Genomic DNA, 21723 nt, shown 5'->3' with positions numbered 1-21723 from the left:
AGAGCAATCAATTCCATTTGCCCACTCCAGTAAAGTTGAAACTGATCTTTAAACCCCTTTCCTTGTGTTTTCTTTTCAGGAAAAACTCAAAATGTGTTGAGTTTGAGAAGGAACCCAAAGAGCTGTCTTGCTGTTATCAACTACTTGTTACCTCTGTATTCACAATCCAACCTGCTTTGACTTCAGTAGGTGTGAAATTCCATCGTTCCTCTCTCCATGCAAACACTTAATTTAAAATGCAGCCATCTTGGCTCGATTAAATAGGAAAGTCACCATAGTCCCAAAGGACTATAGGGCTGCATACATGAAAGAATTGGTGGTGGTTTTAACCTGAGTGTCACCACACCTCAGGTGAGAGGACAAGTTGAGAAGGTGAGTGCTCTAGAGTAATCTCAACCAGTAAAGAAATTGAACCTGGGCTATTGGCATCACACTGTATCACAAACCAGCCATCCAGCTAACTGAGCTCATTAGCCCTTTTTTAAAGAACACATTTTGAAATTACAAGTTAGAAGGTGTCCACAGCACTTCTTGATTCTGACTGGTGGTTCTGACAGCTGATGCTGATGATCCACATCCAGATAAATGGATATTCTTCAGCTTTTAGATCTGTTCAAAATTCGTCCCAATTCGCATGGTGATAATGCAACACAGTACAACAGTGAGTATTCTAAATGTGAAGACAAGAATATTGTCACCACAGGAACTGTGTGGTGATCATTCTCATCAATATTGTCTTGGACAGATGCATCTCCTACAGGCAAATTTGTGAAGATCAGGTCAAGTATGTTTATCTCTCTTGTTGGCTCCCTCACTATCAGTCTCCAGTCTCACAGCTATATGCCTTAGGTCTCATCTAGTTTGATCAGTAGGTGTGCTGCTAAGCCAATCTTGGTGGCAACCTTAAAGACTCCCACCAAGAGTACATTCCGTTCCATTGCCACTCTGAATGCTTCCTCCAAAGAATGCTCAACATGGAGGGGTACAGACTTATCAGCTGAGGTGTTGATGTGTGGTAGTCAGCAAGAGATTTCCTTGCCCACGTTTGATCTTATGTCATGATCATGAAGCAAGTGATGCTATGAGGATGGTGGCAGTGTTATCTGACGTGTATAAGATGTGATTCTATGCATATGATTATATCAGATTGTTGCTTAACTATTCAATGAGACAACTGTCCCAGTTTTGGAACAACCTAAATACTGTAAGGATAGCTTTAGAGTGTCAACAGGACTGAGTTTGCCATAGTCATTTCCAGTGCTTAGGTCAGATGGTCTGATCAGTTTCATTCCTCTTTTGAGACTTTTTGGGTAATTTCATAGAATCAAATAGATTGGTAGGCCATAGCAGATGGCACTTAAGAGTCAACTTCATTGCTGTGGGTCGGCTATTAAATATAAGCTGGACCAAGTAAAGACAGATTTCTTGCCCTATTGGAAATTATTGAACCAGATGAGTTTTTACAACAGTTGACTTATGGTTATCATTAGACTTTTAATTCCAGATTTATACAAATCAGATTCCACCATCTGCCATGGCAGGATTTGAACCTGGAACCCCAGAGCATTGCCTAGATGTCTGCATCATTATTCCTGTGAAAACACCACTACAACATCACATCTCCATTTGCAACCCAAAGTCCCATGTGGATAATCCGTTTTGGTTTCATCCTGAGGTTCCCAGCAGCACACAAGCCAGTCTTCAACCAATCAACTGACTCCACATAATATCAAGAAATGGTGAAATGCACCAGACACAGCAATGGCTAAGGAGCCTGACAACATTTAATAGTCCACTGAAGTCTTGTCGCTAAGAATAAGCTACACCCCTAGCCATGTTGTTCCACGACAATTACAAACTGGCATCTACCTGACATTGTGGATAATTAGGAGAAAGTGAGGACTACAGATGCTGGAAAGTCAGAGTCGAAAAGTGTTGTGCTGAAAAAGCACAGCAGCATCCGAGGAGGAGAGTCGACATTTTGGGCATAAGCCCTTCATCAGGAATGAGGAGGGAGAAAGGAGTTGAGAGATAAATAGGGGTATGGGAGTGGGGTTGGTGGGGAAGGTAGCTGGAATGGCGATAGTGGATGCAGGTAATTGTGGTTGGTCAGTGGGGAGGGTAGAGCGGATAGGTGGGAAGGAAGACGGACAAATAGCACAGATCAAGAGGGCAGTGCTGAGTTCAAGGGTTGGATCTGTGATGAGGTGGGGGAACAAAGATTTGGAAATTAGAGAAGTCGATGGTGCCTTGTGGTTGAAGGGTCCAAAGGCGAAGATGACGCGTTCTTCCACCAGTTGTTGCGTGGCTTGGATTTGATAGTGGAGGAGGCCCAGGATTTGCATGTCCTTGACTGAGAGTGACAGGGAGTTGAAGTGGTCAGCCACAGGGTGGTGGAGTTGTTTGGTGCGTGTGTCTTAGGGATGTTCCCTGAAACACTCTATAAGTTGGCGTCTTATCTCCCCGATGTAGAGGAGACTACATCGAGAGCAACAGACACAATAGATGAGGTAGATGAATTTGGAGTACACAGTAGATTATTGTGGATAATTAACAAGTATGTCCTTTCCACACATAACAGAACAGAACAAACCTAATCTAGTCAATTACCATCGCATCACAGTGCCCTTGATCATCAACAAAACAAAGGAAGGTGCCACAAAAACAGAAACTGCTGCAAAAACTTGGCAGATGTGGCAGCATCCGTGGAGAAAAAACAATTAACAGTTCTTCAGAACCTATTAAGTTTAGAAAACCAAGTTGACTTTGTCTGATTAAGTTGAGATTTTCTTACAAATGTAAAAATTATTAGAGCTGTTGTGAGGATTATTTTTTCTAAACTATTCAAAATTTTTATGAACTCTATTAATTTTAAATATGGCTATTTTGATGACTGTTTCTTCCCAGGAAAACCTGTGCAGTCAAAGAGGCTTGATTCCGAACACTGACATTGAGACATTTGAGATATTCATCACAAACAAGTTTAGAGAGCAATATGACAAGATTCGAGAGCCATTACATTGGGTCTGAGTAGCAATTAATATAGTTCCTTCATATATTTCCAAAACACAGTTTAGAGAGTCATTCATATGTTCCTAACTTTTGGTCTAATTTTACAGAGAAGTGAATCTGACCGCCTCTTGAATCAAACCAGTGATTTATTTGAACGTAGATTGAAGGCTTATAATACCACTAATAAATTTCTTAGTTCATTCATTGATCATGTAAGTAATCTATTATATTTATCTACTCTGAAAGTGATAACAGTTTACTCCATTAGCCAGCTTTATACTTTTATGTTTATGTTTGTCATGACAATGATTACTTTATCTTGATAATTGATTTTATATGTCTAAAGGGAATCATGACTGCTACATGCTTACCATGCAGTTATTAATTTATGTAAATAATTATTTGGAAAATTATGTGCTTGGCTCATTAAAGCACTGCTTCTGAAGTAATGAATAAAAATTCGCCATAATACAAGTCAAACACCTAAGTAGTGCCCCCATAGACCTGTATAAATTAGGAGCTTCAAAGAAGAAAGCTTGAATTAGATTAGGTTGAATTTTCCCTCCCTAGTACGACACGATAATAACGAGCAAGGTGGCTGAATAGGGTGAGAAGGAGAAATCAGATTCTTAACATTGAGGAAAATTTGTCTGATTTTACCTTCAAGCCTTAAATGGTGATTTAAGACCACTAACTAGATTGTATTCATATATTAATTTACTGGATTAATACATTAACTTGCTGTATTAGAGATAGCACTTCCAATTTTCTTCTCTATCATTGAGGAACCTAACATGCAATGCCCAACAGATAAACAAGATCAGGTACATACATAGAACATAAGTACTAGACTACTTGTCTCAGCATCTGTTTCAGTTCACAGAATTTCAGTGTCATAGAGTCATAGAGATGTACAGCACGGAAACAGACCCTTTGGTCCAACGCGTCCATGTCGATCAGATATCCCAACCCAATCTAGTCCCATTTGCAGCATGTGGCCCATATCCCTCTAAACCCTTCCTATTCATGTATCCATCCAGATGCCTTTTGAATGTTGTAATTGTACCAGCCTCCACCACGCCCTCTGGCAGCTCATGCCATACATGCACCACCCTGTGTGTGAAAACCCTCAATCTTCATACATTTTCTTCTTTGGCACAATGTTCCTGCAGGGTCCTTGACTCTTCTCATTACCCCTACTACATTCGCACAATTTGGCATTGGCAAACCGTTGATGTCACCACATCATCATACCTGCTCTTAGAACGACTCAGCCACCACTTCACGATTTCGGCTACCTACTTTGGAGCTGGGTCTTAGCTTGCATACTGACTTTAGCACTTACTAAGACCATTCAACCTCTGTGGGTGGAATTCAGCTCTTTTGTCCATGTTTGGATCAAAGCTGTAATTAGCTCAGGAGCTGAGTGATCTTGTGAAACCTAAGTCACGCACCAGTAAGCAGGTTATTGCTAAGCAAGTGCATTTTGATATCACTTAACCGATGATTAAGAGTAGACTGATGGAGCAGTAATTGGCCTGGTTTGATATGTCCTTCTTTTTGTTGATAGGACATACCTGAGAAATTTTCCACATAGTCAGGTAGATGTTGATGGACTGAAACAGCTTGGCTAGGGTTAGTGCAGATTCTGGAACACAAGTCTTCAGTATTATTGCAGAATGTTGTCAACACCGATAGTCTTTGCAGTATTCAGTACCTCCAATCATTTTGACTGTGGGAGGAAAGCGGAGTATCCAGAGGAAACCCACCACAAATAGGGTGAATGTGCAAACTCCACACTGACAGTCAAATGAATTCAATCGACTGCAGACTGGTAGGGATGCATACAGGGAACCACCAAGGATACGCAGGTAAATGATGAGATCTTGGATTAATAGGGCTCACTTTATTTTTTTCTAACAATCTGAAAGACAGATTTTATACCATCATCTCTAAACTATGTCATCTGTTGAAGAAGAACTTGCACTCACAAAGATTAGGTGGCTGTCCTGTCTTAGTGGCTGTCATTTGTATCCTAGAAGCTTATTTGAGCAACTAGGAACAATAGGGTATATATATCTCAATCCTCAACCCATAAATGCATTTAGGATGTTACTGATGCCATTTCCACCAGAGCACCTCTCCATATCATTCCCCTTTGACAATGACAATCATGCTGCTCAGATTAGAATTCTGTAGTATCGCTGGTTCGCACGCCTTTGGCTGCAGAGTTCTCATGACTTACCACCATGCTTTGAGAGTGACTTATCAGCAACTATTTGTGAACAGAGGCTGGCATGGTGGCTCAGTGGTGAGCACTCCTGCCTCACAACTCCAGCCACCAGGTTCTATTCCATTCTCAAGCAACTGTCTATGTAGAGTTTATACATTCTCCCCATGTCTGCATGGGTTTCTTGGGTATTCTGGCTTCCTCCGACTGTCCAAAAATATGCAGGTTAGTTGGATTGGCCATGAGAAATTGCCCATAATGTCCAGGGGTGTGCAGGCTAGTTAGATTAGCCATGGGAAATGCAGAGTTACACAGATCAGGATGGGTCTGGGTGGGATACTTTTTGGAGGATCGGTGTGGATTCAATAGGCCAAATCGCTTGCTTCCACACTGTAGCAATTTTATAATTGTATGAAAGGGTTCTATCTTTTGACATGCAGGGATTGTAGATGAGATTCCTGAGCATGTTACCTGAGATGGACCATCTCAGCTTTGAAGAGAAGCTGGATAAACTTGACCTTTTTTTTGGAACAGAGAAGATTGAGGAAGGGATCTGTTAGAGGAGTATAAGATTATGAGGGGCAGTGACAGGATGAATCAAAACAGCTGTTCCCTTTAGTTGAAGGGTTAAAATAAGGTGAATGCAGGAGATTTAGAGGGTTATGGGGGCTCAGAATGCATTGCCTGGGAAGATAGTTACAGTTAACCGCAGCCTTTAAAATCTACTTGAATGAACACTTGAAGTATCATAACTCTGTTGTAGATTTTATATATTTTTGGTGGTACATTCGATGGACGGAAGACCTTCTATACGATATAATTCTATGATTTTGACTCAGCAACAGGGTGGGTCTCCCTTTGGAATTTTTCCTTCTTGTCTATTCTGTGTATTTTGAAATATCTCCTGAAATATCTGTTGATCTATCCCTCAAACTAATTTACCAGTTCAATTTATTTAGCTCTGCTTTTATGCCTTCAAAATTGTATTTAATTATGTGTAATAGTGTGAATCCACTCTTCTCTCCCTCTAACTGAATATAAAATTCAGTCATTATAATCGCTGCTACCTAGTATTCCTGCTGCTGGCCTAGAAAACTGCCAGGATAGGTTGTTGTCAGCGACTCTGAATGTTACAAATGCGTTGAACTGTTATGCCACAAGCTTCTACTCAGAAACTACATGAGATTTCTTTCATATCCTCCTTCAGGGCATGATTGTATCATTGATGTATTGTTAGTCATGGGGAGTAAATTAATTCCTTTGAAAAGGAGTACAGCAAGTGTGAGGTGCTCACAGGCTTGTCTGTCACAAAGAGCTGCTTCTGTATTTCACTCCATTCCCTAGTCCTCCAATCAAATTATCTCCAATCTGTCATGCCTTGTCCAAACTAGTCTTGCTCCTTCAATCCTATTTGTACGAAACTACTGGCCACCAGCTTCATTTCATGACCTCCAAAATAGATGTTATTGTTAATAGCTTCCTTTCATCAGGTAATGACATCCTCAGTTTCTAAGCTGTGGTCAACATCCCGAACAACCTCAACTGTCTCTGATCCCTCAATGTTTGCAAACTCTTGCCCCATCTACAGCCGGACAATCCTCATCCAAGACGTGAACATGTTGCTATTTCTGAGAATAGTGTCCATAATTCCTTCAAATCCATGATTGAACCTTCCAACCATATTTTCTCTCCTTCTATAGCACTAAAACTACGCTTAACAAAGTCACAAAACATACCGTACATGATAGACCATGATGAATTGTCCATTCTCATCCTTCAGAAACAACACAGGAGAAGAGGAACAGAAATAAGCCATTGAGCCTCACAAGCCTGCTTCTCCATTCAATGAGATCTCGGTTGATCAGCAACCTCAAAGCCATCTTCCCAGATTGTCCCCATACCCCTTGATATTATTTGTATCTAGAAATCTAATGATCTGTCTTGAATATACTCAATGATTGAGCTTCCACAATTTGCTAGCATGGAGAATTCCAAAGATTCACTCCACATTGAGTGAAGAAATTCTTTCTTATCTCAATCTTAAGTTACTCGATTTGGAGGTGCCGGTGTTGGACTGGTGTGGACAAAGTTGAAAATCACACAGTGTCATGGAGATGTGATACAGTAAACAATCTTAGATATGCTGGTTTCTGTTCTTTGATATGTAAATCCCAGAACTTCTTTTAAATTACATTCTCAAGTTAGAAATCATACAACACCAGGTTATAGTCCAACAGGTTTAATTAGAAGCACACTAGCTTTCGGAGCGATGCTCCTTCATCAGGTGATAACCTGATTCTCAAGTTAGCTCAGCTTTTTAAACAATAGGTGTGAAGTCTGTCTGTGTCCCAATGCTATGTCAGACTGACAAATCCTCTGGATAGTTTTACATGGTTTTACATGGATTCATGCGGTTTTTGAGTAAAATAAAATATAATTCTGCAAAAACAAATTCACCCCATAAGCTTATATGTATGCACATGTAGAAGTGACAGACTGAGCTTGCGTGTGAGTGTTCATGTGGGTGTGAGTGCATGTGATAGAGTGTGTGTGCATATATGTGTGAGTGTAAACTTGGTTAAGTGTGTGTGTGAGGGTGATCAGGTATGTGTGAGAGGGTGCATGTATTGATGTGAGTGCAGGGGGTGTATGTGTGTGCATATGATTGAGAACTTGTGTGTGCGGGAGGGTCTGTGTGGGTGTGTGAGTATGTAGGAGTGTGTGTGCGTGTGTGTTACAATGGGGAACGAAATTTAGAAGAAGTTCTGGGATTACTTATCAAAGAACAGAAATCTGCACATCCCTTAAAAAATGAAAGTTTTAATCTAAGATTATTTACTGTATCACATCTCCATGACACTGGACTCCTTTGGCTATAAATTCTGTGAGCATGATCTTAACCTCCACAACCATCTGATGAAGGAGTGGTGCTCCAAAAGCTAGTGCTTCCAAATAAACCTGTTGGACTATAACCTGGTGTTGCGTGATTTTTAACTTAAATTACTTGCTCCTGATTCTGAGACTGTGTTCTCTGATTCCAGATATCCCCTGCCCCAACCACGCGAGAAAAGTCTGTCTAAATCTACTCTGTCTCACCTTGTAAGAATTTTGTAAGTTTCCACGAGATCACCTCTCATTCTTATGCACCAGTGAGTGCAGACCCTGTCTCCTTAATCTCACTTCATAGGACAGTTTTACTACCCAGGAATTATTCTAATGAACATCGATCACACTTCCTCTATGGCAACTTATCCTTCCTTGGATGAAGAGTCCACCTTCAATTTCATATAATTGAAACAAGACATCTTTACTTTCCTACTCAAATCCTCTTGCAATGAAGGCCAATATGCCATCTGCCTTGTTAAATACTTGGGGTACCTGCATGTTAATTTTCAGCGAATTACAAACGAGGACGTCCAGGTCCCTTTGGAAATCAACACTTTTCAATCTCTCACTATTGCATAAATATTTTGTGCCTAATTTCCCCATACCGAAGTGGAAAATTTCACACATTATTTTCCATTTATCCACATTCTTACACACTTACTCAGCCTATCCATATCCTCTTGAAGCCTCTTGGTGCCATCTTCACAATACATTCCCAACTAATTTTCAGGAGGTAGTGACAGTTTTAATGTCACTGAATGAGTAATCCAGAAACCCAGCCTAATGCCCTGAGGCACAGAGTCAAATGTCACAATGGCAGATGGTGCACTTTGAGCTCAATAACTACATGAAATTAAAAGCTTAAAACTGAAGTCAGTCTAATGGTCATTATTTAACTATAAATCAAGTGTTGTAAAAACTGATTGGTTCACTGTGGGGGAGACAATAGCCTTGTAGTTATTGCTAGACTATTAATCCAGAAACTCGGCCAATGTTCCCGAGAGCCAGGTTCGAAACCCACCACAGCAGGTGGTGGAATTTTATTTCAGTTTTAAAAAATCTGGAATTAAGAATATATTGATGATCATGAAACCATTGTCAATTGTTGGAAACAAAAACCCATCTGGCTCACTAATACCTTTCAGGGGAAGGAAATCTGCTGTCCTTTCCTGGTCTGGCTTACATATGACTCCACACCCACAACAATGTGGTTGACTCTCAACTGCCTTCTGAAATGGCCTAGCAAGCCGCTCAGTATCAATGAAAAAGCAGGACAAATCCAACCCAGCCAGTTACCACCCCATCAGTCTACTCTCAATCATCAGTAAACTGTTGGAAGTGTCACCAATAGTGCTATCAAGCAGCACCAGATCAGCAATAACCTGCTCACTGATGCTCAATTTAAGTTCTGCCAGGGTCATCCATCTCCTGATCTCATTACAGCCTTGGTTCTAACGTGAATAAAATGGCTGAAAAAACAGAGCTGTGGTAAGAATGGCAGCCTTTGACATCAAGGCCACACTCAACTGTGTATTGCATCAATAGCTTGCATATCAGGGGACAAACCCTCTGCTAGTTAGAGCCATACTTGGTAAATAGGAAGATGGTTGTGGTATTAGGAGTTCAGTTATCTCAGCTGCAGAACATCTCTGCAGGAATTCCTCAGGGTGGTGTCTTAGGCCCAATCATGTTCAGCTGCTTCATCGCTGACCTTCCCTCCATCGTAAGGTCAGAAGTGGAGATGTTCACTGATGATTACACAGTTTGCAATTCCTCAGATAGTAAAGCGGACCACCTTCAAATACAACAAGATTTGGATAAATGGGCTGATAAGTGACAAGTAAGAGACAATCTAACCACCACCCCTTGATATTCAATGGTGTTCCCAACACTAAATCTCACACTATCAACATCCTTGGGGTTACCATTTTCAACTGGATGGGCCAAAAAACCACAGAGGCTACAAGATCAGGTCAGATGCTTGGAATACTCCATTGAGTAACTCATCTCCTGCCTCTCCAAACCCTATCCCTGATCTACAAGGCACAAGTCAGTAGTGTGATGGGATCCTTTCCACTTGCCTGCTGTAACAACACTCAAGAAGCTTAACACCATCCAGGACAAAGCAGCCCATTTGATTGGCATCACATTCACTCCCTCCTCCACTGATGCTTAGTAGCTGCAGTGTATACTATCTAAAAGATGCACTGCAGAAATTAACCAAAGATCATTAGCACGTTACAAACCCACAACCGCTTCTATCTAGAAGGACATGGGCAACAAATATATGGGAACACCACCACCTGCAATTTGCCCTCCAAGCCACTCATCATCCTGACTTAGAAATATATTACTGTTCCTTCACAATCTCAGAGTCAAAATACTGGAATTCCCTCTCTAATAACATTGTGGGTCTTCCTACAGCATGAAAGCTGAGTGGTTCAAGAAGGCAGCTCACCTTCTCAAGGGCAACCAGGGACAGCAATAAATGCTGGCCCAGTCAGTGACTTCCATGTCCTACAAATCAAGTTTAAATAAATGTCTCTTAGCTAAGGAAGTCTGCCATCCCAACCCAGTCTGGCCTACATGTGATTCCAAATCCATAGCAATGTGGTTGTCTCTTAACTGCCCTCTGAAATAGCTGAACAAACCATTCAGTTGTTCAAAAGTACTATAAAGCTTAAACAAAGGAATGAATTTCATCAAACCACCTGGTATTGATCTGAACAGCAGAAATGACGATGACAAACACAGCCCTGTTGACTACAGATGTGTTAATCAACAGCCTGACAGTAATACTCATGTAATCATACCACCATCATCATGCCCGGGGATGTTCTGTTCCATAGGCATGACATACCCACTAAACGTTGTAGCACAGTGCGACACAGTCAGGAGGGAGTTGCCCTAGCTATCCTCAACATTGCCTCCATGCCTCATGAAATCTCAGGCATTCAGTCAAACATAGGCAAGGGAAGTTCCTGCTGATTACCACATATCACCTATTCTTCAATTGTTGAATCAGTATTCCTCCATATTCAACACCATTTGGAGGAAGCACTGATGGTGGAGTGCACAGAATGAACACTGCTTCGGGGACTTCAATGTCTATTATTAACAGTTATTCTGTGGCACCACTCTTAATCAAGTTGGCTGAGCCTAAAGGGTAGAATGGGTCTGCTGCAAGTGGTGGGGTAACACCAAGGAGGAAAAATCTACTTGACATTGTCTGCACCAATCTATTTGTAGTATTTATTGCACCCCAACAAAGTCCATCTTCACAATATCAAAATCATTTGTTGTGATTTGCGAAATTACCGCCATGATGAATAGGACAGACTTTGAATACATGAGGTAACTGGGCAATCATGACACCTGTGGGCCATCAGCAATGGTAGAATTGTATTCAACCACACTGTAACCTTATGGCCCAACAATTCCTCCACTCTACTGCTACTGCCAAACCAGGGGATTAACCCTGGTTTAATGAAGAGTGAAGGAGGACATGTCAGGAGCAGCTCCAGGCATATTTAAAAATGAGGTGCTGGCCTAGTGTAGCTATAATGCAAGACTATTTGCACTCCTAGCATTCAATAACCAGAGCTAACTGATTCCATAGCCAATGGATCAGATTTGAGTTCTGCAGCCTTGCCAAATCCAGTTATGAATGATGGTGGTAATCGAAACAATTTCCTGAAGGAGAATTTTCCACAATTAGCTCTATCCTCCATGATGGAGAATCTCAGTACATCAGTGCAAAAAATAAGACTAAACTTTTGCAAGCATCTTTAGTTAAGTGAACAATTCACCTTGGCTTTCTCCTATAGTCCTTATAAATCACAGTTGCCAGCATTTATCCAATTCAACACTATCTGATTTCAAGAAATGTCTGAATAATACAAATGCTCTTGACTCTGACAAATTCCAGCAGGAGTATTGAAAATGTATGCTCCAGGGCTAACTGTTCCATAGCCAAGTTGTTCCAGTCCACTTTGGATTTGAAATGTTAACACTGAGATTTTCTCTCGAGATGCTGAGACCTGCTGGATTTCTCCAATGTTTGTGTTTTTATTTCCGATCTCCAACATCCACAGTACTTTGCTTTATCAATCTGGAATTTCCTCCTCTGAACTGCTTTCAGTGCATTTACATCCTGTCTAAATAAGGAGATCAAAACAGCACATAGTATTCAAGATGCAGTCTCTCCAGTGCGCTGTATAACTGAAACATAACATCTCTACTCTTATCTTGAATAGCTCTCATAATAAAAGATAGTTTTCTGTTAGCTTTCTTGATTACATGCTGTAGCAGCATACTAATTCATTGTGATTCATGCAGGTGCTTCCAAACAACTATGTTTGGACCCCTCCTGCTATTCACAGACTGTTAGAAGTGACATCATCCCAAAACACAACTTGGGTGTAGGTAAAAGTCTAAGTTGGGCATTGGGAAGCCAGAACTAAGCTTTTTGGCTTTCACAACAGCAGGACATCACTGGCTCCCAAGTGTCAGGTTAGCATTTCCAATTGCATTTTAGCAGAGTAAGCAGATGTGAGTTTGATGAGTGGGTATTTCTAAAAATCTGGTCCAGTCTGCAGCAGCAATTAATGTTGTTTACTATGTAAATAAAGTAAAGTAAATTAATAAAGTAATTAAGTAAAGTTAATAAGTAATGTTATTTAGTTGGTAAAGTAAGTAACATAAGGTACCTAACATTTGGTCTGCTCTTTAACAATGTCTATCTTATTGGTATAACATGTTGCTAACATTCAAGAACCTATACATATAAATATTAACTACAAGCCAAACGGACGTGCCCACAGAACTGTCAAAGCTCTGTAGACAAAACTTTTGCTGATGCCATCAATGTGCTATTTAACTTCTCTGAATTCAATAAACATTTCTCCTTAGGGTGCAATCCAGAATCGTCTGCTGAAACTTGGAACCTTATCTGGATACTAGCATCTTGTGACTGATACAGCTAGACCAAACTAGAAAATACCTGAACGGGGAGAACTGGCCACTCTCCTGTCATTGCTAAACTAGACAATTTGTCACCCCTGCCTTTACAACCTCACTTGAAACAAAAAGGATAAAATAAGCTTTTTAAAGTGACAGCAGCATCAAAACAGTGGTAGTATCCCTACATCAAAGCTGTAAATCCCACCTCCGTTCCATGTGCACAGAGCCCAATCAAATTAAGAGGGACTCCAATCTGAAATTTGACCTGCACAACCACTTTGTTGGAATAGTTTTGCTTGTGTTTTTATTATAGATTTCTGGAATTTAAAACTCTTCAGAAAAACATAACTTGTGAGTGATTCTTTCTGTTCAGATAAAATACACCATAAAGCACTGAATTTATATTTTTTGCATATTTACAGGCGATTCGTGACATGGATTACATTGTACAGGATAAACTATTATTGGAAAGAATAATTGAAATGGAGCTACATGAGCCTATAGACAAAACCATTTTCTACAACGGTATAACTCTGAGTTTCCTTCTTTCTATAATTACATATTTCCATAAATCTAATAATAGCAAGTTATAATGTCTTAAAAGAATATAATCAATTCATATTTCACCATTGAAAAAAGATAATTTGAGAACTACTAGAAAAGAAAAAAAAATTGAAATAAATACTTGTTTTCATTTCATTTGATTAAATATGTCTTTATATTAATATTTGTGAATGTTTTAGTTGTGTAAGGCATATGAGTGATGGAAATGGTTTCATTTTCAAGTATGTTGTCATGTAATGAATTTATTTATGCCACAAATGGACAAATAGAATTAGTTGAAATAACAAAGTAATTATTTCTCAGCGATAAAAGCACAGCTAGTCTTGGGAATCTGGCTATTTCCCTCTTGATTATTTTAATTATTTTATTTTAACTGATACTTAATTAGTTACTTCTAATGAAACAAAATATTTTTTCTTAAATATTGAGATCTGACCATTTCTGAAATAAGTGGTTTTCTTATGTGATATTGAATGCAGTAGAGCAGACTAGTTTTTACGAAGTGGTGTACAATGTGAAATTAGCATTCCCAGGTTAGCTCTGTATTTTCTCGTCGCTAGGTAGCTCAATAAACAAATTTCTACTGAATAAATAGGCTTAGCAATGAACACTGTTTAAGTAGTCCGCCTGGACAGAAATGACTCATCTATCACTTTAAAGTGAGGTAAATTATTTTGCTTCCAATTATCAGTAATCAAATTAAAGTGGTGATTGTTGATCTAAATTACATTAGGAAATATCAAAAACAGAGCATTTATAATTTGAAACAAGTCAGATCTTCAAATTGTCATAGAATTGTAAAGATATTTTTTTACTTTGCGTCAATACTGAAAAATTTCTCTTTGCTTTGTCTCAGATGAAAAGCTTTCATTCGCTGAAGTTCTGTACTATGGCAATGAAAGCGCACTGATTATTTTTGATGTGCTGTTTTTCTGTATGGTGGACCTTGCTACTCAAAGTTTCATTTTTGCTGCTTTTCTAACTTATGTACAACAAAAGGTACGTATAACTACAAATCTGTATTCACATGTATTTTTAAGTAATTTAAATAGGAAAATAAAAGACTGCCAGTTCCCTTTAGAAGTTTTAGCTTGCATCCAATTATCCTCTTGTGTTATATGATATCAGTTGTGACTCACTTGATGTCACACTCACCTCTGAATTCAGTTTGTTGCTTTAAAGACTCACTCCAGCATCTTGTGTGCAAAACTCTAGCTTGAGATTTTGGGGAGGTTAGAGGACTGGCCTTTTGGATGAGATTTTAAATCAAGGAGTCATCTGCTCTTTCAGATGTCCATAAAAAGTCCTATGGCATGTTTCATAAATGAACAAAGCACCACCACTATTCTCGTTAAGTTCTTCAATAAACATCAATGAAAACAACTTTTCTGGCTATTACAATATCGCTATTTCTGAAATCTTGATTTGTGCAAATTAACAGCCAGGTTACTTACATTAATGACTGTACTCCAAAACGTCTGGGGATGTCCAAGTCCAGGTCATTAATATTTGTCAAAAAAAGCAGTGGAAAAACAACATGCAATTCAAAATAACTATTTATCACTACACTTTTCTTTATGTTCCTCAGAAAATTTCATATGCATATTTCCACTGTCTCTTTAATCCCAGTACTCTAATTTTGCTATAAAGTCTATTATGTGGAGTTTTCTCAAATGCACTTCAAAGTTCAGAAACATCAACTGAACTATCCTCATCAATCTTTTTCATTACTTCACCAAAGAATCAAGTTGATCAAATATGATTTGCCTTTATCAAATTTGTGCTAACTTTTATTTATCAATTTTCTAAAGGTCAATTAGTTTTGTCTCGTTACTGAATATACACCCAAGTTCTTTTGATTAATTAAAAGTTGAACTCCATGAGTATTTTGTATTGGTTTACCCTGTAGTGACATCTCAGAAACATCTGTAAATGAGGAAATGGAAAAGAAGGGAGGTGTAACTATCACCAAGAAAGTAGTACTGAGCAAATCATTGGAGCTTTGCACAGTTAAGTCTTTGGATCCTGAAAAACTTCATCCCGGGGTTAAAAGATAGCGGCTAGTGAGAAAGTAGTAAATATAATCCCATTATTCAAAACGAAACAGAGGCAGAAAGTTGGAAGCTACAAGTAAATTGGCTTAACACTATAGGGAAGATATTTGGAGCCGTTGTACTTTAGAGCAGGGCACTTAGAAAAGTTCAAGGTAATTATGCTGTTACAGCATGATTTTACGAAAGAGAAATTGGAACCATATTTGACCAATTTGTTGGAGTTCTTTCAAGAGGTAGTATGTGCTATGAATAAAGAGAATTTTGGTCCATGTAAATAATACTTTCTTCCATGTAGTTGCTGATGTATTTTTCAAAATTCAGCCAGCAGAAGGCTCATTATTTCTTTCTTGACAATTAAATGTTTTTGTTGACATACAGCGGCACGGTGGCACAGTGGTTAGCACTGCTGCCTCACAGCGCCAGAGACCCGGGTTCAATTCCCGCCTCAGGCGCCATGTAGTTGCTGATGTATTTTTCAAAATTCAGCCAGCAGAAGGCTCATTGTTTCTTTCTTGACAATTAAATGTTTTTGTTGACATACAGCCAGTTAGTTTAAGAGATGACTGGCAGTCCATTCAAACATCTCATTATCTTGTGTAAAACAACAATGTTGCTAGTATCAACAGCCAGTTTGAAGGGCTTCTAATTTTTAGGCATGGCTAAAATTGTTGTTGTTGTCAACACAGCCTTTTCAAGGGTACTTTGAAACTCATACACCCATTCAAATGCTGTGCCTTTTATGAACAAGTCTGTTAAAGATGTAATGACACTGCTGAGGTTCAGAACAAACTTGCAATAAAATCCACTTATGCCAACATAACTTAAAATTTACCTTCTCATCCTAAAAGCCTGTGAGTTATTTTTTTACAGTGTGGAAACAGGCCCTTTGGCCCAACAAGTCCTCCGAAGAGTAACCCACCACACCCATTTCCCTCTGACGAACGCACCTAACCTATGGGCAATTTAGCATGGCCAATTTACCTGACCTGCACATCTTTGGATTGTGGGAGGAAACCAGAGCACCCGGAGGAAATCCATGCAGACACAGGGAGAATGTGCAAACTCCACACAGACCGTCACCCGAGGCTGGAATCGAACCTAGGACTCTGGTACTGTGATTCAGCAGTGCTAACCACTGAGCCACCGTGCTGCCTAGCTCTTTTTCTAAGAGCTACTTGGCCTTGTCCCACAGAATAGCCCAAATAAACCATCTTTGACTTGGCAAATTCACTCTTCGTGAAATTAATGTCCAAATTGGCATTTTGTAGCTGACCTAAAAGTTCAGTCAAATGATGTGAATGTTCTTCCCAGGTTTGGCTAAAAGGAACCAGAACATGAATAAATTATACAACTACATAGTCCTTTAATCCTTTATTGCTTTATTGTTGAATAATTGCTGTTTCATTTTTCATTCCTAATAACATGACTTTGCACTAATAAATTCCATCCAGAGTTAGAAAATATAATATTTCTTTAACTCTATCTGTTAACTATGATCACTATTCGGTTTCCATCCGCCTTTCTTTTTCACTTTTCTCATGTCAAGTTTTATTAACTCTATTTCCCTGTTTTCCTCTCTCGTCTCATTAAAATCTTTTCATTTCTCTTTCTCTCTGTTTGAATCTATTTTGTAGCTAAATTGCATTGTGACATTGCAATTTCAGGATTCCTTTCTTCTAGTTCTAAATGTTGTGCGATTACTTGTATCATCTCATCCTCATAAATCCGGCTTTTACTTCTATCTTCAATTTATCTACTAGCTGTCTTTGTTTAGCTATAGCAAAAGATTGTAAACAATCCACTGTTATAGAGTCATAGAGATGTACAGCATGGAATCAGACCCTTCGGTCCAACTCGCCCATGCTGACCAGATATCCTAACCCAATCTAGTCCCACCTGCCAGCACCCTGCCCATATCCCTCCAAACCCTTCCTATTCATATACCCATCCAAATGCCTCTTAAATTTGCAACTTTACCAGCCTCCACCATTTCCTCTGCCAGCTCATTCCATACTCGTACCACCCTCTGCGTGAAAAAGTTGCCCCTTAGGTCTCTTTTATATCGTTATATTTTCTACTTTTCAAAAACTCTCAGGGACATTTAAAGCCACCTTCAAATATCTGTGTAATAAATTCACCACAACAGAGCTACTTTGTGCCAAACCACTACATAGCCCACACTCTAACAAAAAATGATACATAATCTTCTTAAAACCACTGAATTCAAATGATAATGAGGCCATGAGCTTTATTCAACTTTTCAACTTTAAGTCTATGTGGGTTTCTCGAGCTATTAGGAACTGAGTAGCTTAGTTCCACAATCATATATCCCCTCCAACTTCTCTCCTCTGCCCTAGGCCTCTGACGCCACCAAACAATCTTCAAGTTTCCCACTCTTCTCTCCCTGCTAACAAGACCACTGATTCCTCCCACCACTGTCAAATTTCCAATTTTATCTCCCAAAACCACTCCAGCCCACCAGCATTATCAGGTCTCTGATTTCAACATTCACCACAGCACCCAGACCCTGATTCCCTCTCACCATTAGGCTTCAGATTCCCCCACAGGTTTCTGATATCCCCCTACTTCCTAATAAACAACCAATTCCCCCAACCCACCATCATGCCATGAGTCCCACCAAGTTCCCACCACCAAGCTCCTGTCAGCCCCAGCACAACCAACGTGTAGTCTCCTCCCCGCTCTGTAATGCATTGTCTGATTTACCTTTTACTCCCTTCAAGGTCAGTAGACTACCCAATCAGCTACTTAAACTCAGCTTTCTTTGGGATTAGCATCTCCTCTGCCTTAAGATCAACACTAATCTTTCCAGTTGAATTTGCCTTTTTCTGTGGTCTTCACCAACCATGTTCTTTCATTTTCTGCAAGCATTTCCCCAATTCACCAGTTAGCTTGAAGAAAATATGTGACAAATACCATCAAAACTGATCAAAATTTGGTTCTTCACAGTAATATGTGTTTGTATGTTTATTGCATTTAATTTTATTCAGGTAGAAAACATCATCTAAGGATTCACCTTACTTCCTCTAAGTAGATACAGAGTGAATATATAGTTGTGGGTTATGTAATGTGCATCCTCTAAATAAATGCTTAGAAATGCTAAATGTCAGCAAACGTGCTATAGCTTTGAAAGACAATGCTAGGTTGAGAAAGCAGCTCTGCACTGATTATAATACATTCATGTCTTATCCAGAAGTTATAAAACGACAACCCCCACTCTCCTGCAATCCTGAAGCAGTGAAACATTGAAGTTGCTATATTTCAAGGTCTCAACCAGACATCACTTTTAGGGATATTAACTACTTACACAAAACCAAGCCCTAGGAATATTCTATCCACTACCTCTGAAACAGTGACAAGAAAAATCAGCCAGAGCTGACACTACTAATTACTGTCCTAGGAAGTGTGAGAAGATGGTAGAATTAAGTCTGGTTGTGATGAGCTCCAATCAGTAAATGTTTGGATGCTCAATGACCCCAGATGACCAGAGTTCAAGTTCAAAACTTTTGTGAAAATGAGTCGCATAGTCCCATTCTTTTATTTAAAACTCCAATTTGCCTTACCTTCAGGCTTTGTTAAACATGATGCATTTTGATCAGAAGCAAAATAAGTCCTAACGGTTCTGCACATTTCTCTAAAATTATTGTTTTGTTCTTTCTGATTCAAAGGTTATTCAGTTTATTCGTCTTGCAGTAGGACGCAAGAATTTAGCTGCAAAAACGCTGATTGATGAAAGATTCCTTCTCTGAAATGAAAATGAGTTTATTAGGAGGACAGACTGTCCAAGTGGAACTCTAGTACTAAAGATTCTAATGTTCTTGGACTTGTTTTGCACTAAACAAAAACAATCCTATTACTATTGTGTTCCTTTGCTGTGGGTACAAATTGTTCCAATAGTCTTTACTGTGTTGTGTTGTCTAATGTTTTAGGTGAGTTTGTCATTTGACAACTAACATACATCTAAATATTCAGTTTTTTCCCCTTCCTTTATTTTTTCTGCATTTGCATTGCGAAGTAATGTGCTTTCAACAAATGAATTAGTTAGTAACTTCGGCTGAGCAATGTTATTCTGTATCTTCGTTAGAATTTATTGGCATATGACTTACCATTCTTTAATCTCTCACATTGGATCAATTTACTTGATTGATGTGATCTTTATGAATCTTGAGTTCTTTATTAGGAATCGTCATAATCTTTTGTTTATATAAAATGTCAAATATAAATTTAATAATAACAATTTTCAAACATTTTTGTGTTTATTACTGAATATACTTGCATTTATTAGTAACTGAGATAAACGAATCAAGATCACTGCTAAAATTTGAAGCACCTTCCCAACTAAGAAGAAGCAAGCATTTCGACCTTCATGGATGATTCCCATGAAATTAAATAACAAAATTACTAAGGAAAGGTTGGACTATTGAATCCATAGTCTAACTCCGAAGTAACTATTGAATGGTGGCTCAGTATTTGCACTGCTGCCTCACAACGCCAGGGACCCGGGTATAATTCCAGCCTCGGGCGACTGTCTGTGTGGAGTTTGCACATTCTCCTGGGTCTGCATGGGTTTCCTCCAGGTGCTCTGGTTTCCTCCCACAGACCAAAGATGTGCAGGTTAGGTCAACAGGTCATGCTAAATTGTCCATTGTATTCAGGGATGTGTAGGTTAGCATTAGTCAGGAGAAAATGTAAGGTAATAGGGTAGGAGTATGGTTCTGGTGTGGACTTGTTGGGCCAAATGGCCTTTCCAAACTGTAGGGATTCTACGATTCTATGACTCCATACTTACATCCCTCACAACCCCTAGATCCCTTACTCACATATCCTGGACCAACATCCCTTTGGGCCCTGAGACTCACCCCCTCTAGGACTCTACATCCCACCAGAACCTGTCATCCCCACCTTGGGAAATAGCATCTCCTTTGCCCTACTGGAACTGAATTGATTCCCACAGTTGCCAGACTAGACCCTGTGGGACCCTTGCCCCAAAACCCCCAACACCACCACACTCAATCTGACTCCTGGACCTACTAGAAACAGTTAACCACACCCCCATCCCTACCACCAGACCTAGCCATCTATCTCCCCCCACCCCCCTTGCTGTAGGACAACCCCAGACCTGACAAATGCCCTCCTAACCCCCTCTGAACCCTATTTCTCCAACCAACCTCAACATACCCTATACACTTACCTTTCCCCTTGCATCTTACCTGCATTCCAGTTGGCACCCTACCTGACTCCCCCCACAACTGCCACCTTACATCGCCGGCATCCAGCCCTCCCAGCACCTTACCCTATGTGCTAAACCTTTGTCAGCAGATATCAAAGAGGCTGCCAGGACCGTTAGATTTCAGAACAAAGCAGCTGACTACTGTGAAAAGGGGGCCTTTTTTAGTGTTCCTCAACCATTTTGTGCTGTGAAAGAACTATCAGAGTGGAACTAAGTCTCTACTTTTGAATCTCCATTCAGGAATGTAGAGCACCCTTCTTTTGTAAAAAGAGGCAGAGTTCCAAGTTGCATGAGATTGCCTCTTGCCAGAAAATCTGGCCCAATGTTCCAAAAGAGAAGATGGATGGTTTTAATTTCAATTTTTTTTCAAAGAATGGAGGGTACACTTGCATTGCGTTTTGTCATTCATGGAGACCAGAGTTTGGGGGAAATTGTGAACGTATTTGGTGCTGAGAAAATCTATTCAGTCAGTAATATAAATTGTAGCTGCAGATCGATCTGAGACGGGTACAGCTGAGAACAGAAGTGAGTCAAACAGTCAGGGCAGGCAGGGACAAGGTAGGACTAATAAATTAAACTGCATTTATTTCAATGGAAGGGGCCTAACAGGGAAGGCAGGTGAATTCAGGGCATGGTTAGGAACAGGGGACTGGGATATCATAGCAATTACGGAAACGTGGCTCAGGGATGGGCAGGACTGGCAACTTAATGTTCCAGGATACAAATGCTACAGGAAGGATAGAAAGGAAGGCAAGAGAGGAGGGGGA

At 39.7% G+C, this 21723-nt stretch overlaps 1 protein-coding gene across 1 annotated transcript in view; it reads left to right on the top strand.

Annotated features, from left to right (window-relative positions):
- The window catches only part of tmem67 (transmembrane protein 67), a 195947-nt gene extending 176127 nt beyond the window's left edge, over window positions 1-19820 (top strand). The window contains exons 24-28 of the mRNA XM_043688078.1: window positions 2908-3024; window positions 3120-3224; window positions 13513-13615; window positions 14511-14653; window positions 19395-19820. Of these exons, the coding sequence (XP_043544013.1) occupies window positions 2908-3024; window positions 3120-3224; window positions 13513-13615; window positions 14511-14653; window positions 19395-19475 (549 nt within the window). The 3' untranslated portion in view covers window positions 19476-19820. The remainder of the gene's footprint in view (window positions 1-2907; window positions 3025-3119; window positions 3225-13512; window positions 13616-14510; window positions 14654-19394) is intronic.
- The last annotated feature ends 1903 nt before the right edge of the window (window positions 19821-21723 follow it).

The sequence above is a fragment of the Chiloscyllium plagiosum genome, chromosome 4 (genome assembly GCF_004010195.1).
Source record: "Chiloscyllium plagiosum isolate BGI_BamShark_2017 chromosome 4, ASM401019v2, whole genome shotgun sequence".
Lineage (NCBI taxonomy): Eukaryota > Metazoa > Chordata > Chondrichthyes > Orectolobiformes > Hemiscylliidae > Chiloscyllium > Chiloscyllium plagiosum.
Note: the sequence above shows the minus strand (reverse complement) of the source record. Positions and strands in the feature narration are given on the sequence as shown.